Source organism: Nyctereutes procyonoides, unplaced genomic scaffold (genome assembly GCF_905146905.1).
Source record: "Nyctereutes procyonoides isolate TBG_1078 unplaced genomic scaffold, NYPRO_anot_genome, whole genome shotgun sequence".
NCBI lineage: Eukaryota > Metazoa > Chordata > Mammalia > Carnivora > Canidae > Nyctereutes > Nyctereutes procyonoides.
The window spans coordinates 35,350,685-35,369,218 of NW_026575082.1; the positions used below are offsets into that span (position 1 = coordinate 35,350,685).

Genomic DNA, 18,534 nt, shown 5'->3' on the forward strand with positions numbered 1-18,534 from the left:
AATCTTACTTTTCAAGAAACTGGAAAATCTAGGTTTTTTTTTAATAAGAAATCTTTATATTTTTAAGAGGTCAATAGTATGTTTGCCAAATTAAACATACTGAGAGACAGATTCAATATATGAGCTGCCAGTCTTCAACTCTTATTTTACAGAATGTAGAAAAATCAATAGACTATACCTTCCATTATTAAGTATTTGAAATTACTGAGTGACAATTACCTGAAATACAACTTTTATACATTATTGACTGAGCTCATGCTACAGGTTATAAAATTCAGTTGAGCCAAAGTTTGTATTTTGTTTTCAAGGAAGTTTAAGTAGTAAGTAAAAAGAACCAAAGGCCATTTTACTACTGCATGAAGGCTGGCCTCCTCAAAATAGAATCACTTAAAGAGCTGACTAGGTCTTGGAACTCCATTTGATTTGTCTCCTTTGCTTTTTCTGAATATTGAAATCACATAGGATTCTCAAATTACCTTTAAAAAGACTCCAAGTTTGAAGACTTCATGATTATCTTATGAGACCTGTCCCAGCATTCCTTACCACTATAGTAGTTAGGCCATCCTGCTAAATAGTAGACTCCATAGGTAACAAATTAAATATGTATGATGGGTGTTTGCTGATATATTGAAGGTGCAGAGACTGTACCATCTTTGTTGATTGTTTGTGTGGAAGAAAGCATTTTGTTTAATCGTGAAGACCCTATATACCCAAAGTCAGAAAGATTTGCATAACTAGATAAGCAGAAAAAGAAAGTCTCTTTTTCAAAAGTACTTCAAAGCCATCCTAAAGTCAATGCCATCCCTGTAAGTTGAGTGTGAAAAACAGAAGTGTTCTTTGCAGTGGTTACCTTTGAAAATTAGCCCTATAGGTTTTCTGTGAATTGGAATAACTATGTTCTCCTTTATTCCTGCTTCAGTGGGGCTTATTTTATATATTTTTGTTGTTATTGATTATTTCTGCATTACTGCTCTAGAAATACTTAAGAATTAGAAGTAAGTCTGTTTTATGCATCTGAATAATATTGTGTCACCTAACATATAGGTTTTGGAAGTCCTTAAATAGAGAAAAATTCAGGAAATGAACTATTTATATTATAGAAAATAACAGGAAAAATAACAAAATTTTGTAGTTAAAATAATTATTTACAGATATCCAATTTATTCCACACAACAATCCAGTAGACTCTTCACTTTCTGGATAAACACATAGAGGTCTAAAAAGATTAAATAGCTTCCTTGGTGATGTAAGTGATATTGTAAGCTTTGACCTCAAGTGACTTTAATCTTAACTCATAATCACATGATTCTTACCAAACCAACTTTAAGTAATGGATAAGTCAGCTGAAACTGTTTCAAATATGTCATAATTATATAGATTAATTGCTATTATAGAAGCAATATAGATAAATTGTTGAATATAGCTGTATGAAATAAGCAACAAGTTTATTACATTAAAACTTCGATTTAGAAAAATACATACTAACATCTTTTTTTTCTTTGTCATAGTTTTTATTTTTATTTTTTTTAATAAATTAATTTTTATTGGTGTTCAATTTACCAACATACAGAATAACACCCAGTGCTCATCCCGTCAAGTGTCCCCCTCCGGCCCGTCACCCATTCACCCCCACCCCCCGCCCTCCTCCCCTTCCACCACCCCTAGTTCATTTCCCAGGCTTAGAAGTCTTTATGTTCTGTCTCCCTTTCTGATATCTCCCACACATTTCTTCCCCCTTCCCTTATATTCCCCTTCACTATTATTCATATTCCCCAAATGAATGAGAACATACACTGTTTGTCCTTCTCCGATTGACTTACTTCACTCAGCATAATACCCTCCAGTTCCATCCACGTTGAAGCAAATGGTGGGTATTTGTCGTTTCTAATGGCTGAGTAATATTCCATTGTATACATACACCACATCTTCTTTATCCATTCATCTTTCGATGGGCACCGAGGCTCCTTCCACAGTTTGGCTATTGTGGACATGGCTGCTAGAAACATCGGGGTGCAGGTGCCCCGGCGTTTCATTGCATCTGAATCTTCGGGGTAAATCCCTAACAGTGCAATTGCTGGGTCGTAGGGCAGGTCTATTTTTAACTCTTTGAGGAACCTCCACACACTTTTCCAGTGTGGCTGCACCAGTTCACATTCCCACCAACAGTGTAAAAGGGTTCCCTTTTCTCCGCATCCTCTCCAACATTTGTGGTTTCCTGCCTTGTTAATTTTCCCCATTCTCACTGGTGTGAGGTGGTATCTCATTGTGGTTTTGATTTGTATTTCCCTGATGGCAAGTGATGCAGAGCATTTTCTCATGTGCATGTTGGCCATGTCTATGTCTTCCTCTGTGAGATTTCTCTTCATGTTTCATACTAACATCTTTTTTACAACAGAATTTGGGGACACTGGTTAATATGATGTCTCATAATATTGGATATTAATAAAAATTTATAATACTGCTAATGATAATCATATTCAACTGTTATACTGGAAAGCATCCATATCCCCAACATTTACATTTCCTTATTCTTGCTTATTCTTACCTGTAGAATTTAACTTATATATAGTCAACAGATTTTGAGGAATACTATTATCTGGGAACTGTATGAATTATTAATCAATAAGTTGAACCTGAATGCATAGTACCTCATTAAGTTCTTATGTGTGTCTCTCCTCATTCTAAAATTGAAATCTTATGTCCTAAAGAATTTGTTTATTATCTGGAGTTTTTTGTTTTGTTTTGTTTTGTTTTTCAAAATTTTGGATATCATTCTTCAAAGATATTGTTAATCAGAAAGTACTTATGATTTTTTTGCTATATACATCTTACTGGCCTTAAAGAAGTTGTTTAAAAATGTCAAAAGAGCAACCAAAGTCTTACTATTTAGTGCAGATTGTGAAATCTCTTTTATATGCCACAGTGAAAAGCCCTTTAAAGATGTTATTCTTGTCTTTCTAATGCAAATCACAACAGAACATCTACATATCTTCCTTTTCCTAATATATGTGGCACTTTCAGGAATTCTGTGGGAGGCAAGAAACATCATTTCCTCTAATCATTAACATTTCTAAAATGAATTTGCAAATATCAGAGAATATTATAGCTATTAAACAACTAAAGTGAAAATATATTCTCTCTGGCAACATAATAATGCCTGAAAAGGAAAAAAAAATCATCAAGTAAAAGTATAATTTCTCCCCTATCTTTCCCCCTTTTCCTCTCTCTCATTTCAATTTAAGAGATTCGTTCTCCTGCCGGTTGTAACGGGAATGAATTTCAGTGTCACCCTGATGGAAATTGCATTCCTGATCTGTGGCGCTGTGATGGGGAAAAAGATTGTGAAGATGGCAGTGATGAAAAAGGCTGCAATGGGACCTTACGACTGTGTGATCACAAAACCAAGTTTTCCTGTCGAAGTACAGGTAAGCAGAACATTGGTTCAGCTTCTACCTTGGGCATCCTGGAGATAGAATCCCTTTGGCACATCCTCAGTGTTTATCTTACCTGCATAAAAAAAGTCTTCTTGTGTTTCTGGTAAGTTGGCTCACATTCTATATTTGATAATAATCCTAATATTAGCTAGTATGGAGAACTATCGATGGGCCCAACACAGCTCTAAAGAATGTTTTTTTCCATGAACTCATTTCATCATCCCAATTCACAGTGAAGAAAACTGAAGCCTGGGAAGTTTTTAACATGCTCAAGTTAAAAAAAGTCAAAAGAGCAAGCATAGCAGAATTGAGATTTGAAACCATGTGATCTGGATTCAGAGTCTGAAATTTCAGACTCCAGAAAGAGGCATGGGTGCTAAACCCATAGACAGCACTCCTCTTTCCACAGATAAATCCTCCCCCCTAAATTTCATGAAGATGAATTGAATGAAAGGCAGAATTATGTACATTTATTTTCAAGTGCAGTAGACTCCTAAATTCAATTGTGGACTTGCTAGATTTCATGAAGATAAAGGTGATGGCTGTCATTCAAACTGTTGATTTGTTTTGAAAGTCACTGAGGCTTTTATACTTTTATGATGTTATTCTATTATTATGACTGTTGTATTTCATTTTTCTATACAGAGTAGGTTTGACCTAACACAATAAACCAACTTCTTTATTTTCCTCTCTACACCAGATGATGAGTTGAAGTTTAGAGAAAAATTACATTACAATTAACTATTATGGTACAATTTGTGATATGGGCCATATCATCAAACAAATAATCCATGGAAGCAATTCTTATAGATTTCAGGATATATTATGGAATCATCTCTGGGATGAGGTGAAATTGCCTTTTTGAACTGCCTAATCTCTTGTTGATTCATTTTGCTCCTTATTAGGTATTTCAACCAAAAGGTAGAAATGAAAAATTATCACAGCTGTGATTAAACAAACACTCTGGAAACCACATGGCCCATGGGCATTTAAAGTTATAAAAAGAAATTGTGTTTATTTGGACACACTTCTGTGGCCACAATTAAGCATTCAACTAAAAAATACAGAGATAAATATAAGCTAACATGGGCATAGAGAACTAAATACTCCTGAGGCTCATTCTTAATGAGGAAGTTGTGCTTTTAAAATGGTTATTTTTCCAACAATATTTTTAAAAATTATGTGACTCTTTCAATTGGTAGGTTAAATGTCTTAGCTTTGGGGTTATTGGTTTAAAAATGTGACTTTAAATTCAGAAATTATCTTTTTGGAACATCCTGTATTGGTTGAAAACTAATAGATGAATAACATGTTAAGTAATAAGAAGAAAATCCTTTTTCTTTACTCACATCAGATTCATTGGCTGTGGCTCTTTAAATCAGACTAACAGATTAATAAGAAAAAAGAAAAAAGTTTAAAATATACATATATCATACATGCACATGGGAAAACTGATAAGTAATTCTATGGGATGGTTGAAACTTGAGCTTATATAGAATCTTAGCAAACAATAGTAAATTTGTGAAAAGTTGACAAAAGAAAGGAAAAGCATGTTGAGTTTATAGGGATGGCAAATTATAGATAGGTAAATATGTGGGAGAACTAATGGACAATAAGAGCTAGTTAATAAAATGTGTGCAGGTCCATCTTGGCACTGAATTTCTATTTTTTTTATGGCCATAAGACTTCCCTAGAAAAGGATTTATGGCAGTATTCATTACTCAAATTTTTATGCTTATACTCAGATAAGGGAAACTATAAGAAAGTTTCTTTCTACACCTGGTGAATCTCAAATGCTTTCAGCTCAAAATAATCCTCATATAAAAGTGGCATATTTGAGGGGTAGCATATGCTGATCCCATACACTGGATGTCTTTGGAGAATTGGATTTTGAGAGATAATTTTATTTGTGTTGATTTGGGATTTGGATTATACATTTATAATATTTTTAATAAAACACCACATGTATGTATCAAAGAGTCGACATGTAAACCAAAATATAATGTAAAAAAGCAGAACTGAAATAAAACTGTTGCATTGTAAAAGGGAAATACAGTATAATGTGGCTATAACTGTATAACTGAAATTTGCTAAAAGAATAGAACTTAAGTGCTCTCTCTCTCACACACACACCTAGCAAATAAATAAAATAAAAAAAAAATAAAAGCGAAATATGAAAGGTAATAATTTAACCATCAATCTGCTTCTAACTTAATCTGTCGCTTAAACATAGTAAACCTAACATATATCAAACAATTTGGGGAGTCATAACTCATATATGCACACTTCTGAATTTTGCAGAATAAAAGATAACTAAATATAAATATTGGATTAAATATATGTACATGCTTGTAATGTTTTGATATTTTAAAATCTACTCTAATTAAATTATTAGTCTTATAAGCTAAAAGACCTTTAAACTACCCAAGTAGCTGAATTCAGGATTCATATTTATTTTTCAAAGACTTCCAAATGCTAGCTTAAATATTTAAGAGTTTTCAGGATAATCAGTTTGCATTTGGTAGTTACAGTGGCTTTTCTTTTTATACATAAATTGCCATCTAATAGAGTAACAGTGTAGGCACATTAATAAATTACTTCATTCCTCTATAGAAGAGAATGTGAGCTAAATTAAAAGTACAAAACAATCATTTTTAAGAGCTTCTAAATGAAAAATGAATGAATGAACAAATGAATAAATAAATAAATAGATAAATAAATAAATAATAAATAAATAATAAATAAAATGCATATTTAAGAGCTTCTTATTTCAAAGGAACTCTCTTTGACCAAGAACTACACTCTCTCATCTCTGGTCTCTCACATCCAGACCAACAAGTTGCAGTTATATTATTGTTGAGGAATCAGGGGAAGAAATTTCATGTCTACTTCTCATGGAAAACACTCAGAGATGCATTCTTCATTTGGACAAAAGAAAATAAATATTTAATATTATGCAATGATTCCCCATACCAAGATTATGGGGAAAATAGGCCCTCCACCTGTTGATAAGAATATAAATTTGGCCCAAACTTTTCACTTCTAGAAATTCATGTAAAGAAGAGCAGGAGTACATGAAGTTATATACAAAAAGATTTTTAGTGCAACATTTTAATAGCTTCCAAACTAGAAATAATTCATTGCTCATAGCTAGAGAAACTACTCAAAGTTACGGTGCATTCACACAATGAACTACTAATGCTATTAAGAAGGCATAAGAAAAAAAATTCATAAAGATGGAGTTTTATGTTCACACTTTGAATCCTCTCTCTGCTGTTAAAAACACATAAAGATGATGATAAAATATAACAGGAGAAAATGGAGAGATACAGTCATATTAACAAACAAAATATATCTCTGATAAACTGAAATAAAATAGAATAACAAATGGTGAGCTGGGTTAAATCTGGATGCCTGATTAGATTGGATTTAGAGGCCAGTAAAGAACAGATGTTCAGATTTTAGGTTTAATGGGAAATAAAGCTGTCCCACATGAATTTGGGGACTAGAACCAGGCTCACTGCTGAAAATCAGAAACGGGAGTGCGACTCCTTTGCTTTTGAAAGGAGGAGGAAAAAATTACCGCTGGTTGCTTCCTACTTCAAAGAAGTTGTGTGTCTAGAGAGATGGGAGGACATAGGCATAGCAATCAAGCCAAGACTCTGACTAGCTTAGGGACTGCAAGTGATAAAGAGACAAATACAGGATGTATTTTTGAACCAAGAGAGGGGGTAGTGATGGAGTGGGCTGAAGTAGAAACAGAAATACCTGTACATAGTGATGAGTAAACACATAAAGTCAGAGAGAAAATTGAAAATTCCTATCCAAGATGAGATTGAAAAAAAAATCCTAAAATCATGAGGAAAACCATATCTAATAAAACCAGCTATCAAAAATCAATCATAAAATGAATTTACTCAAGCTTAAATGAAAATGAGATGTTTATTTTTTTTTATTTATTATTTTTCTTAAAGAATTTTTTTTTAATTTTTATTTACTTATGATAGTCACAGAGAGAGAGAGAGGCAGAGACACAGGCAGAGGGAGAAGCAGGCTCCATGCACCGGGAGCCCGACATGGGATTCGATCCCGGGTCTCCAGGATCGCGCCCTGGGCCAAAGGCAGGCGCCAAACCGCTGCGCCACCCAGGGATCCCGAAAATGAGATGTTTAAATGATGGTGATGATTTTAAAAAAGAGTTAAAATAAGTATGTTTGAGATCCTCAAAGAGAAAAAAATGGAAAAGAATATCCCTAAATTGAACAAGAATATATATATATATATATATATATATATATATATATATATATATATATACAGAAGGTGTATGATATATTGATATAAATATGATGAGCAAAATAATTGTAACAGAAAATAGTGGAAAATGATAGAAAGTGATACCTATTATACTTAGTAATGAAATACACCACCATGGAACTTTAAATAAACTCTAGGCTGGACACAGAGAAAACAAATTGAACAATAACATACAGGTAACTCAGGAACATCACAGAAAAAGAGAAAAAAAAAGAGCAGTTGAGATCTATGTTGGAAGGCTAAAACAGATACTTAAAGAAATTCCATAAGAGAATAAAGGTATAAATACACACGCACATGCACACGCACACATACACAAACATGCAGAATAACTAAGTTTTCCCTAAATTGAAGAACATTAATTCTCATAAAGAAATGCATTCAGTCTTTTGGGTAAAATTAATGAGATTAACCCAAACTTCTATAAGTCATTTTGAAATTGCAGATCATCAGATACTGAAACTACCAGAAAGAAAATCAGATTATCTAAGAAGATATTAAGAAATGCCTCAAGAAAATGGAGTAATAAGAAGCTGAGGGAAAAACACATTCAGGCTAATATTCTATATCCAGGTAAAATATTATTCCAGATAATTTAGTCATATAAATCACAAGGCATTTTTCCACATTAATCCTCACTAAGAAAATTATTAAGGCAATCAGAAAATAAGATTTAACGAGAAAACGAGAGAGCTAAGTTTAGGGACCAAAGTAAAATATTAATGAGATGAACAACAACAACAAAACCAACCAAACAAAATCAAATGATAAAAACGCAATCTTCAAATAAAGGTTTTGCAGTCTAAATATCTTACATTAAATAATATACTATGGACAGCAAAAATTACAGAAACCACAATAAGAAAAACCATTTCAGAAGCAAGAAATTCTACTCACTTATTCTAGCCTATTAAAAATGAAATTGAAGAAAACTAAGCAAGAATGGAGAAGATCTAAATATAGTTATATATATTTTATATATATAAAATATAATTCTATTCTTAGAAGTAAAAACAAAAAAAATGAACCTTTTTTTTTACAAGGCTCCAGAGAGATTTGTTTTTAATGAGCATTTATTGTCATAAATAACTTCAGTTAAGTCCCAAGAAGTAGAAATGATGCAGACAAAATTTCCTGATCATAGCATAATAAATCTAATAATTATGAAGAGTAAACCACTCTTGAATTTGGAACTTTAATAATGAAAGTACTCATTATCTTAATTCAGTGGAGTTTCAAAATGAGATTGGAGAACTTTTACAAAATAAAGATTTGTACATATAAGAACATATGGAATATAACTAAAGCATTGCTCAAAATAAAATTTCATAATTTTGCAGATTTGTATGCAGTGTCTGAAACTCTTAGTGATTCTTTAACCTCTAACAACTTCAAAAATATAAATGCTATAAAATCACCGAAGAAATCATCTGAAACTTTAATTATTTATATTTAACATATAGTTAGTTTTGTGAATCTTGAATGTTTAATTTTGTTTCTAATAGTTTCCCATCTTCAACCAGAGGAGCTAAAACAAAAAAAGTAATAATGTTAAAATGTTGTTTTCTAAATTTACAAAATTACATCTAATTAAAGTCAATTCACAAAAGTTTTATAAATTCATATAAAATTTCAAATAATATTTATGTTTGTAACAATTTTTTTATTTATTAAAGGTTAGGACTGCTCTAAGACTTTTGAGATACCTTATTTACATTTAAATTTTTTTTAATTAAAATATTTTTTAACAATATGTAGGAGAGGGATCACTGGGTGGCTCAGCGGTTTAGTGCCTGCCTTTGGCCCAGGGCGTGATCCTGGAGTCCCAGGATCAAATCCCACATTGGGCTCCTTGTATGGAGCCTGCTTCTCCCTCTGCCTGTGTTTCGCTTCTCTCCCTCTTTCTGTGTCTCTCATGAATACATAAATAAAATATTAAAAAAAAATAGTATGTAGGAGAGACAGTATTCACCAATTCCCTTTTTGCTTTGCTATATTTCTCAACTCTCTTGCAGTTAGATTGAGGCCAGGTGACTATTCGTAGCCAATGGACTATATCACTTCCATGCTAAGGCACTTAATGTAGAAAATTAGCATACTCCTGTACTTTTTCTCCTGTCTCAGTGACCTTTTAAATTATGAATCTAAAGAGCATATATATAGATTTTAGTTCATTAGTGTAGCTCATCCTATCCTTACCAGTGTAACATCTAACTTAAAAGTTAAGACATAACAAAACAAACCAAAGGAAAACAGAAAACCAGATGAATTTTTAAATATAGAAAAGAGAAAGAAACATAGCATAATTTGAAAATTCAAGAACAAAACAAACCAAAGGAAAACAGAAAACCAGATTAATTTTTAAATATAGAAAAGAGAAAGAAAGCATAATTTGAAAATTCAAGAATTAGGTTTTTGAAAGAATAACCAAAATTGCTAATACATTATCTGACCTAATAAAGAAAGCCCATTGAAAATCCAGTACATAAATGAGAATGGGAAAATAATTGGAGATGCTAACAAATGATATAAATTAAAGAAATATACTGTGTCACAGAAATGAATTTAAAACCCTGTATTAGTAAATTCATGTATTAAAAATATGCATTTCAAAATTTATTCTAGAAGGGAAAGTGCTGGTAATTTATTTTATAACAATAGGGAAAAAATCAATATCTGTCCCCTCTCATCATTTTTTTCAAAATCTCCAAGTCCAGCTGAAAAATTCTACCAATATTTAAGGAACATTGTTACCATGCTGTTTCATCTCCTTTGGAGTATTCAAAAGGAATAAAAACTTTTAAGTTATGCTTTTAAGCAACATAGTATTGGCTTTATAATTCCCCAAAATTAGGACCTCCCATACACACAAAGATTATAAACTTGGTCTCTGATGACCGTTACTACCGTCATTCTAGACAAAGCACGAGCAAATCCAACAAGTTTTCAATGAATAATTCTCTATGGAAAAAAAAAAAAGCCCTCCTCTCTTTAAAAGCAAAAATGGTCCCAAAGAGAAGAATGCAGTTAATATAGAATAAATAGGGGAAATATTTGCAACACAGATCATAAATAATTATATACTCTGATACATAAGTCTTTGATATCATTTTTTTAAAGATTTTATTTATTTATTCATTCATTAGAGACATAAAGAGAGAGGCAGAGACATAGGCAGAGGGAGAAGCTGGCTCCCCACAGGAAGTCTGATGTGGGACTTGGTCCCAGGACCCCAGGATCATGACCTGAGCCAAAGGCAGATGCTCATCCATGGAGCCACCCAGATGTCCCTCTTTGGTATCATTTTTAAAAGGCCAACTACCCATATAAAAAAAAGGGGCAAAGTTCACAGAAAAAGAAATACAAAACGCTACTAAATAAGTGAAAAGACAATCACCTTCACCCATTACAGAAAGTCAAATCTTTAATGAGATTGCATTTTTTTTTCAGAATCTGATTGATGATTATGAACAAAACCAATAGTATCCAGTGTTAGTAAGAGTAGATGAAGCAGACACTGATGACAGGAATATTAATGAAATTATAAGGAAAGTCATTTGACAATGTGTATCTATGTTTAAAATGTGAATATACTTTCACAATTCCACCTCTAAGACCTTATTCTACAAATATACTTAATGCATTGGAGGAGTGATACCTACAAAGATATTCATTTAAGTTATATATTTTTTTAAGATTTGAATAATGCATTTAGTAAGCTTGTTAATAAGATACAGATACCTTTAATTCTACCCCAAATAGTTGACAATGTACAGAAAGCATTCTCCATAAACAAAAGTCAAATTAGAATTCAACATCAAGAAGATTAGAAGGCTGGAGCACCTGGGAAGCTCAGTCAGTTAAGTGTTTGCCTTTGGCTTGGGTCATGATCCCAGGGTCAGGCCCCTGGGTCAGGCTCCCTGCTCAGTGAGGAGTCTCCTCCTTCTCCTTCTTCCTTTGCCCACCCCCACCCCCCACTCCTGCTCTCTTTCTGGCTCCCAAATAAATAAACAAATAAATAAATCTTAAAAAAATGATTAGAAGGCCATGAATTTGAAAACTAAAATCACACTTCAAAATTATCATCAGATTAATAAAGAAATCCTAATATATATATATATATATATATATATATATATATATATATTAAAATAATTAGAGATGAATGACATGGGATATACTGCACAATTAAATTTCTGTGAAAGCTTTTTTTAGTAGACTTAATTTTTAGAACACTTTGAGGTTCACAGTAAAAATGAGAGGAAAGAACAGAGTTCCCATATTCCTCCTGTTACCCCTATACACACAGCTTCCTTTACTAACAGCCTCCTGCAACAGAATGACTTATTATAATTGTTGAACTTGTATTCCTACTTTGACACATCATTAGCACCCAAAGTCCATAATTTATATTAGGACCTACTTCTGGTGTTGTACAAACTATGGATTTTGGTGAATGTGCAACGATGTGCCATGTGCCACCACCTTATCATACAGAGTGGTTTCACTGTCCTAAAACTCCTCTGTGCTCTGCTCTCTGTGCTGTGCCCTTTCCCTCCAGCCCCTGGCAACCACTGATGTTTTTATTGTCTCTGTAGTTTTGCCATTTCTAGATTGATATAGTTGGAATCATTAGCATGTAACCTTTACAGACTGGCTTCTTCTTTCACTTAATATACACTTAATTTCCCTCCATGTCTTTTCATGGCCTAACAGCTCTATTTTTTTTTTCCATCCATGAATAGTATCCCATTGTCTGGAAGTACCACATTTTTTTTTTTTTAGCCATTTATCTACTGAAAGATATCTTGGTTGCTTCCAAGTTTCGGCAGTTATGATGTAAACATCTACTAGAAACATCTGTGTATAGGTTTTTGTGCAGACACAAATTTTTAATTCATTTGAGTAAATACCATAGAGCACAATTGCTGGAATCATATGGCAAAAATACGTTTAACTTTGTAAGAAACTGACGTCCCCACCAACAATGAATGAGGAGTTCCTGTTGCTCCATACCCTCCCCAGCATTTGGTGTATCAGTGTTTTGGTTTCTCACCATTCTAATAGGTGTAACGTGATATCTCATGATTGTTTTAATTTGTATTTCCTTAATGGCATATGATGTTGAACATCTTCGATATTGCTATTCATTGCTAAGTTGTTTTTAATAGTTAAGTGTTATGAACAATCTACATAGGCCAAGATAGGGCTCTAGATTTGAACATGAAATGGTATATCCATACAGTGGAATACCTAACAGCAAATTTAAAGATTGTAAATCACTGTTATACATGGACATGGACATTTCCTGTGATTAAGTGTTGAGTAGAAAGTAAGGGAAAACAATAGGGGGGCATAGTATATAATACTTTTTTATAAAAGTATTTTTTATAATAAAAATATGTTCCTAGAGAATTCACAAGAACTTATTATCAGTGTTTGTGAATTGGGGAATGGATGACTAGGGAAAAAGAGTGAGATGGTATCATACTTGTACAGTCTTCTCTTATGAATGTTTTTCCGAGAGTGATGGGATATTGGGGCTGACCCATATAACTTTCACTCCAGATTCCATTGGAAAAAGCAATAAACATTTTGAAGTCAGGTCACAGGATAAGGTTAAGAGTTAAGGATTAAATGCTCTTTAGCAAAAGAATGTAACAAAACTAACTCACACACATGGGGATTTAACTTTGATTGGCTTCACAAATAACTTGCTTTGTGCTGATCCCCTGTGTAATGAAAATCGTCTGTGGGCTTCTGTGAATGGCAAAGTGTTACTCTTTCCTATGATTACATTGTTTTATTTCCTTCCCCATTGTTGTATCCATAAATACAAAGTGAAATGGTGAATTTAATCATTGTTTAAAAGTAATCTGGAATAAGAAGACCCAAAGATTTCCTACAGTGGAATAGTGATTTTGTTGGAATTATATGATGAAATTTATATGAAGAATTTCTAAATACAGCACTTTTTCTCCCTTGCCTATAACCAACCCTATGGAATAGTTTTACTTATTTCTGATGAAAATAATGTGATGAGTTCTCCATTGTCTATGTGTCGTAACACTAATAAAACACTTAGCATATTGTTTCTGAGCTTTATATATTTCTGTTTTGATTTCTCCCAGTAGCAGTTTTAAACATTTGCTGTATGCTATCTCTTTTCTCTTCAATACTGTATCTGAAGAAAATATTTTTGCCCAGAAGGGCTTTTCTTTTGATACTGATCCTATGACCTCTTACTTCCTATGGGACCTTAGTCAATTTTCTTGCTTATGTTTTCAATTTTTTTCTCCACATTAATTTTTCTTCCTCTCTATAAAATATCTAGCCCAATAACATCAAAAATATTTATTTGATTTTATTAAATTTGTCTGTTGTCCTGTTATCAAATAATGTTGTGTAGCGCACCTAGAAATCTTTCCTCTCACTCATTCATCCCTTCACCTTTTCTCTACTTTATCTCTACCTTTGAGGGAATTTGCTGTCTCGGTTGTCACCAGAGATGATTTCACAGTCCCTACTCTTCTGTCTTGAGTCCTGCTCTGCCATTCAGTTATTATGTGAGTTCAGATAAATTACCAAACCTAAATTTCAGTTTTCTAATCTGTAAAATAGAGATAATAATGATGTGGACAATGATATCATCATCATCATCATCATCATCATCATCATCGTCATCATCATCATAAATAGAATATAGTGTCTAAAATACAGTATGAGCTTGATGAATGATAACTAATCCTGCATTTTGACTTTTTCTTGTAAGATTTGGCCTTTCTCTGCAACACATATCCTCTATTTGAAATCTTTTCTTGTGAACTCTTATACTGGATTGTCCTCTATTCACTTATCATTTAGATTTTTTAATTTCACTTTTCCTTGCTTGCCCCTTACATTTAAGGTAAAAAGAAATATTTGTTGAATGCATGTTTCAGACATTGTGTAGACCTCTTCTTTCTTTCTTTCTTTTTTTCTTTCTTTCTTTCTTTCTTTCTTTCTTTCTTTCTTTCTTTCTTCTTTTCTTTTTCTTTCACATTTCTTTTAATTTCCTTCTTTTGCTCCTTCTCATCTTCATGCAAGGTATCCATAGTAATTTCTTCTATCCCCAACATTTCAACGATCATTTTCCAGGCAAATGTTTCCCAAATTCCCATCAGTGAATTTCACCTCATACTTCAAACTCATTTCTTCCACTGCTATGCTGAACATTCCACTTTTTCTCTGAAGCTAGAATTTTTTTTCACATTCTCTATTTCTATTAGAAACATCTTCAATCTTCTAAACATTTAAGTTTAAAGCAGAAAGTGGATTTTGACATTATGACTTGTCTTCATATTTTCAGGTCCTACTGATGCTCTGTCTACAATTTCTCTACCATCAACCATTCCATTCTTTCCACTCACATATCATAGCGTATGGTAAATCTGTATTATCTGTCCTTCAGACCACTGTGTGGCCTACTGTGTTTTCCTCTGACAGTAATTGGCTTCAATCCATTCTACACACAGCTTTAGCTCCCTATTACCTCATAAACTGTGACCTGAGATCATACTTACTCAAAATTTTTCAATGGTTCTCCATTGTTTAAGATGAAGAGACACCTCATAAATTAGCAGTCAACATTTCCTGAACTGTGACTCCAAACTGCCTTATTATTGCTTCTGGAGCAAGTCCCACCCTTTCCTGACAGTTTATGACTTTACTTAGGAGTTTTTATGTTATGTGTGGATTAGATTCAGCAGGTAACACTAAAACCCCATGTGTTCAAATAGCCATTGAAAATCACCCTTTAAACTCAGTATACATGGTTCTGGGTATACAGTTCTGATGAAAATTTGTACATAGAGCTATGCTACTAGGAAAATAATGTTTAGCATAAAATAAGGAATACATATGCAAAACAGAATTTTATTGTGAACTCATTCAGAAATGGAGGAAGACCAAATGAGAGTTAATTTACTTCAAACATCTATGCCCTGACACATTCCTGTTGAGTAATAAGAATAATCACCATGCTATTAAATTACCTCTCTTTTTCTGTTTTACTTACCTTTTGTTTCTTAGTTGTTATATATTTGAATATAATGACTATATTCTTTAGTTGGCTGTCTATATGATTTTTTTTTTCTGTTTCCATAAGTAGTATTCACTGGCACCCTTCAAAACCCCTTTCCAGGGATCCCTGGGTGGCTCAGCGGTTTAGTGCCTGCCTTTGGCTGAGGGCGTGATCCTGGAGACCCAGGATCGAGTCCCACATCAGGCTCCTTGCATGGAGCCTGTTTTTCCCTCTGCCTGTGTCTCTGTCTCTCTCTGTGCGTGTCTTTCATGAATAAATAAATAAATAAAATCTTTAAAACAACAACAAAAAAACCCTTTCCAAAGAATATCTCAGCAAATCTTGTTCTCAGCCTTCCCATTATATATATTTTCCAAATTTCTGAAATGCCATAGCACTCTGTGATCATTATATGGCTTTTATTTTATTCATATATAAGTATGTATGTTCAATGTAGAACATTTGTGATTACTAGACTTATTGCTCCACAAGGTCAGGAATTTGTTTTTTCCATTTTTCTACATTCTTCAGTAGCTAGGCAAACACATTATACTCAATAAATAATTGCTGAATTGAAGTCAACATTGTTAGAGAAATAAATATGTATGCAGTATTAAAGGTTAATGGTGTAAACACTTTTTAAAATACTGCAATTTAAAAAGACATTATGCTTATATTGAGTAAATCCATTTGTATTTCCTCAAAGATTAACTTCTCTTCATACTCATATTCTTTATTTTTTTAAGATTTATTTATTTATTTATTTATTTATTTGAGAGAGTAAGTATGAGTGGGTGAGGGAGAGAGGGAGAGAAATCCTCAAGCGGAGTTCCCACTGAGCACAGACCCTGACTCTGGGCTAGATCCCAGGATCTTGAGCTCAGGACCAAAGCCAATCAAGAATTGGATGCACAGCCAACTGAGCCACCCAGACACATCCATACCCATATTAATATTTACTGTGAATCACATCCCAGAACCAAAGTTATTCTGTTATAACATATGATGTCTTTTATTAAGATAAAAATGAGTCAGGCAGTTTACAAAATGATAAATCTATTTTTTAAAATGGCCAAAATAGTTTAACAGAGAAAGAGAAACTCTAGAATCGATCATATAAATTTATTTTGGAAAAGCAGTACAGTGTCTAATGACTCCAGAAACAGTTTCCCTATAGCTGTTGACTTTGTACTAACTTTATCCTAAACTATAAATTTCAAGGTAACAGAAATAAAAATAGCCCTTATAATGTCCTTGATGTGTTTGTGTAGATGTGTTTATGTTTACATCAGTGTGATTTCACTAGTTGTCATGATACATACCAACATATTGACTATTATTTGTTTGTTGTTGCCGCTTTTAACTTGGCCATTCTTATTCTCTTTGCCCAAAGGGAAAAACTGCAGTTTCCATAACATTCTTGCACACATAGTTATGAATAGAAAATATTATTTTTTTAATTTTTTTATTTATTTATGATAGTCACACAGAGACAGAGAGAGAGAGAGAGAGAGAGAGAGAGGCAGAGACATAGGCAGAGGGAGAAGCAGGCTCCATGCACCAGGAGCCCGACATGGGATTCGATCCTGGGTCTCCAGGATCGCGCCCTGGGCCAAAGGCAGGCGCTAAATCACTGCGCCACCCAGGGATCACGAAAATATTATTTTAAAAAGATCAGAAAAGATTATATAAAACTGAACTTGATAATAAACACCTAATAATATTTTCAGCACATAGTTTTAAAGTATAATTAGTAAAGACAGAGTAATTGACTTGGTTATTTGAACTTAAATGTGAACATTTAAAAATTATTTTAAAAATTTTTGTTTTTTTATATTGGATATTTATATTTTCTATAACACATTTTAATACTATTAATCTGTATTTAATTTTCATAATACAAATTTTCTCTAAGACTCAAGTTTCTGATATATAGAGGAGAGAACTTAAGGAAATCTGTAGTGTTTATTATTTCAAAATGTTATATCCAATTATTTGACTATGTAAGGATTTGTCTTAATATGAATCAAGTAAAATCAACAGTCTTTAAGCATACTTACTAAAGTCATTTGCTTTTAGGTTTTCCCCAATTAATTATCATGAATTAGAAATTTAAACTCATACCTGTATGCCCTCTTAATCTATATTTTTGTAAGGATTATAACCAAACAAGTTGCATTTCAAGAATCCCCTGCAATATCAGAGACAGGGGAGAACTATTTAAACTTGTAAATCTTATCTAAAGTACTTCGTATCTCTGGTAACATAATCTGAGTTAAAATTACTAGTCATTTGAATATGATTTTCCTTTACCTTTTCAAGGCAGCATTTAGTTTAGGGATAGCAAATACGTTTCACTGCTGTTCTGACTCTAAAAGATTGATAGTGGTTTATGGATAGGTTTGTTGAAACAATTCTATGGTTATTCTGGAGTCAGTGATTAAGAATGTCATGGTGGATTAGTAAAAAAAAAAGAAAAAGAAAGAAAAGAAGAAAGAAAGAAAGAAGAAAGAAAGAAAGAAGGAAGGAAGGAAGGAAGGAAGGAAGGAAGGAAGGAAGGAAGGAAGGAAGGGAAGAAAGAGAAATTGCATCTTGATTTACCAAACTAAAAATATAAATTATTATATTACTTTTAAACTCTCATTCTACTATATTTGTAGATGATCCCTTATGATTAATTACTTAAGTACAGAATGCCATTATTTTAGACTAAAATTTTAT

At 32.8% G+C, this 18,534-nt stretch overlaps 1 protein-coding gene across 1 annotated transcript in view; it reads left to right on the plus strand.

Moving 5' to 3' along the window:
- Positions 1–18,534, plus strand: part of LOC129514645 (low-density lipoprotein receptor-related protein 1B) — a 1,831,349-nt gene that overhangs the window by 1,181,234 nt on the left and 631,581 nt on the right. Inside the window, exon 21 of the mRNA XM_055333402.1 lies at positions 3,243–3,425. Within this exon, the coding sequence (XP_055189377.1) occupies positions 3,243–3,425 (183 nt within the window). The remainder of the gene's footprint in view (positions 1–3,242; positions 3,426–18,534) is intronic.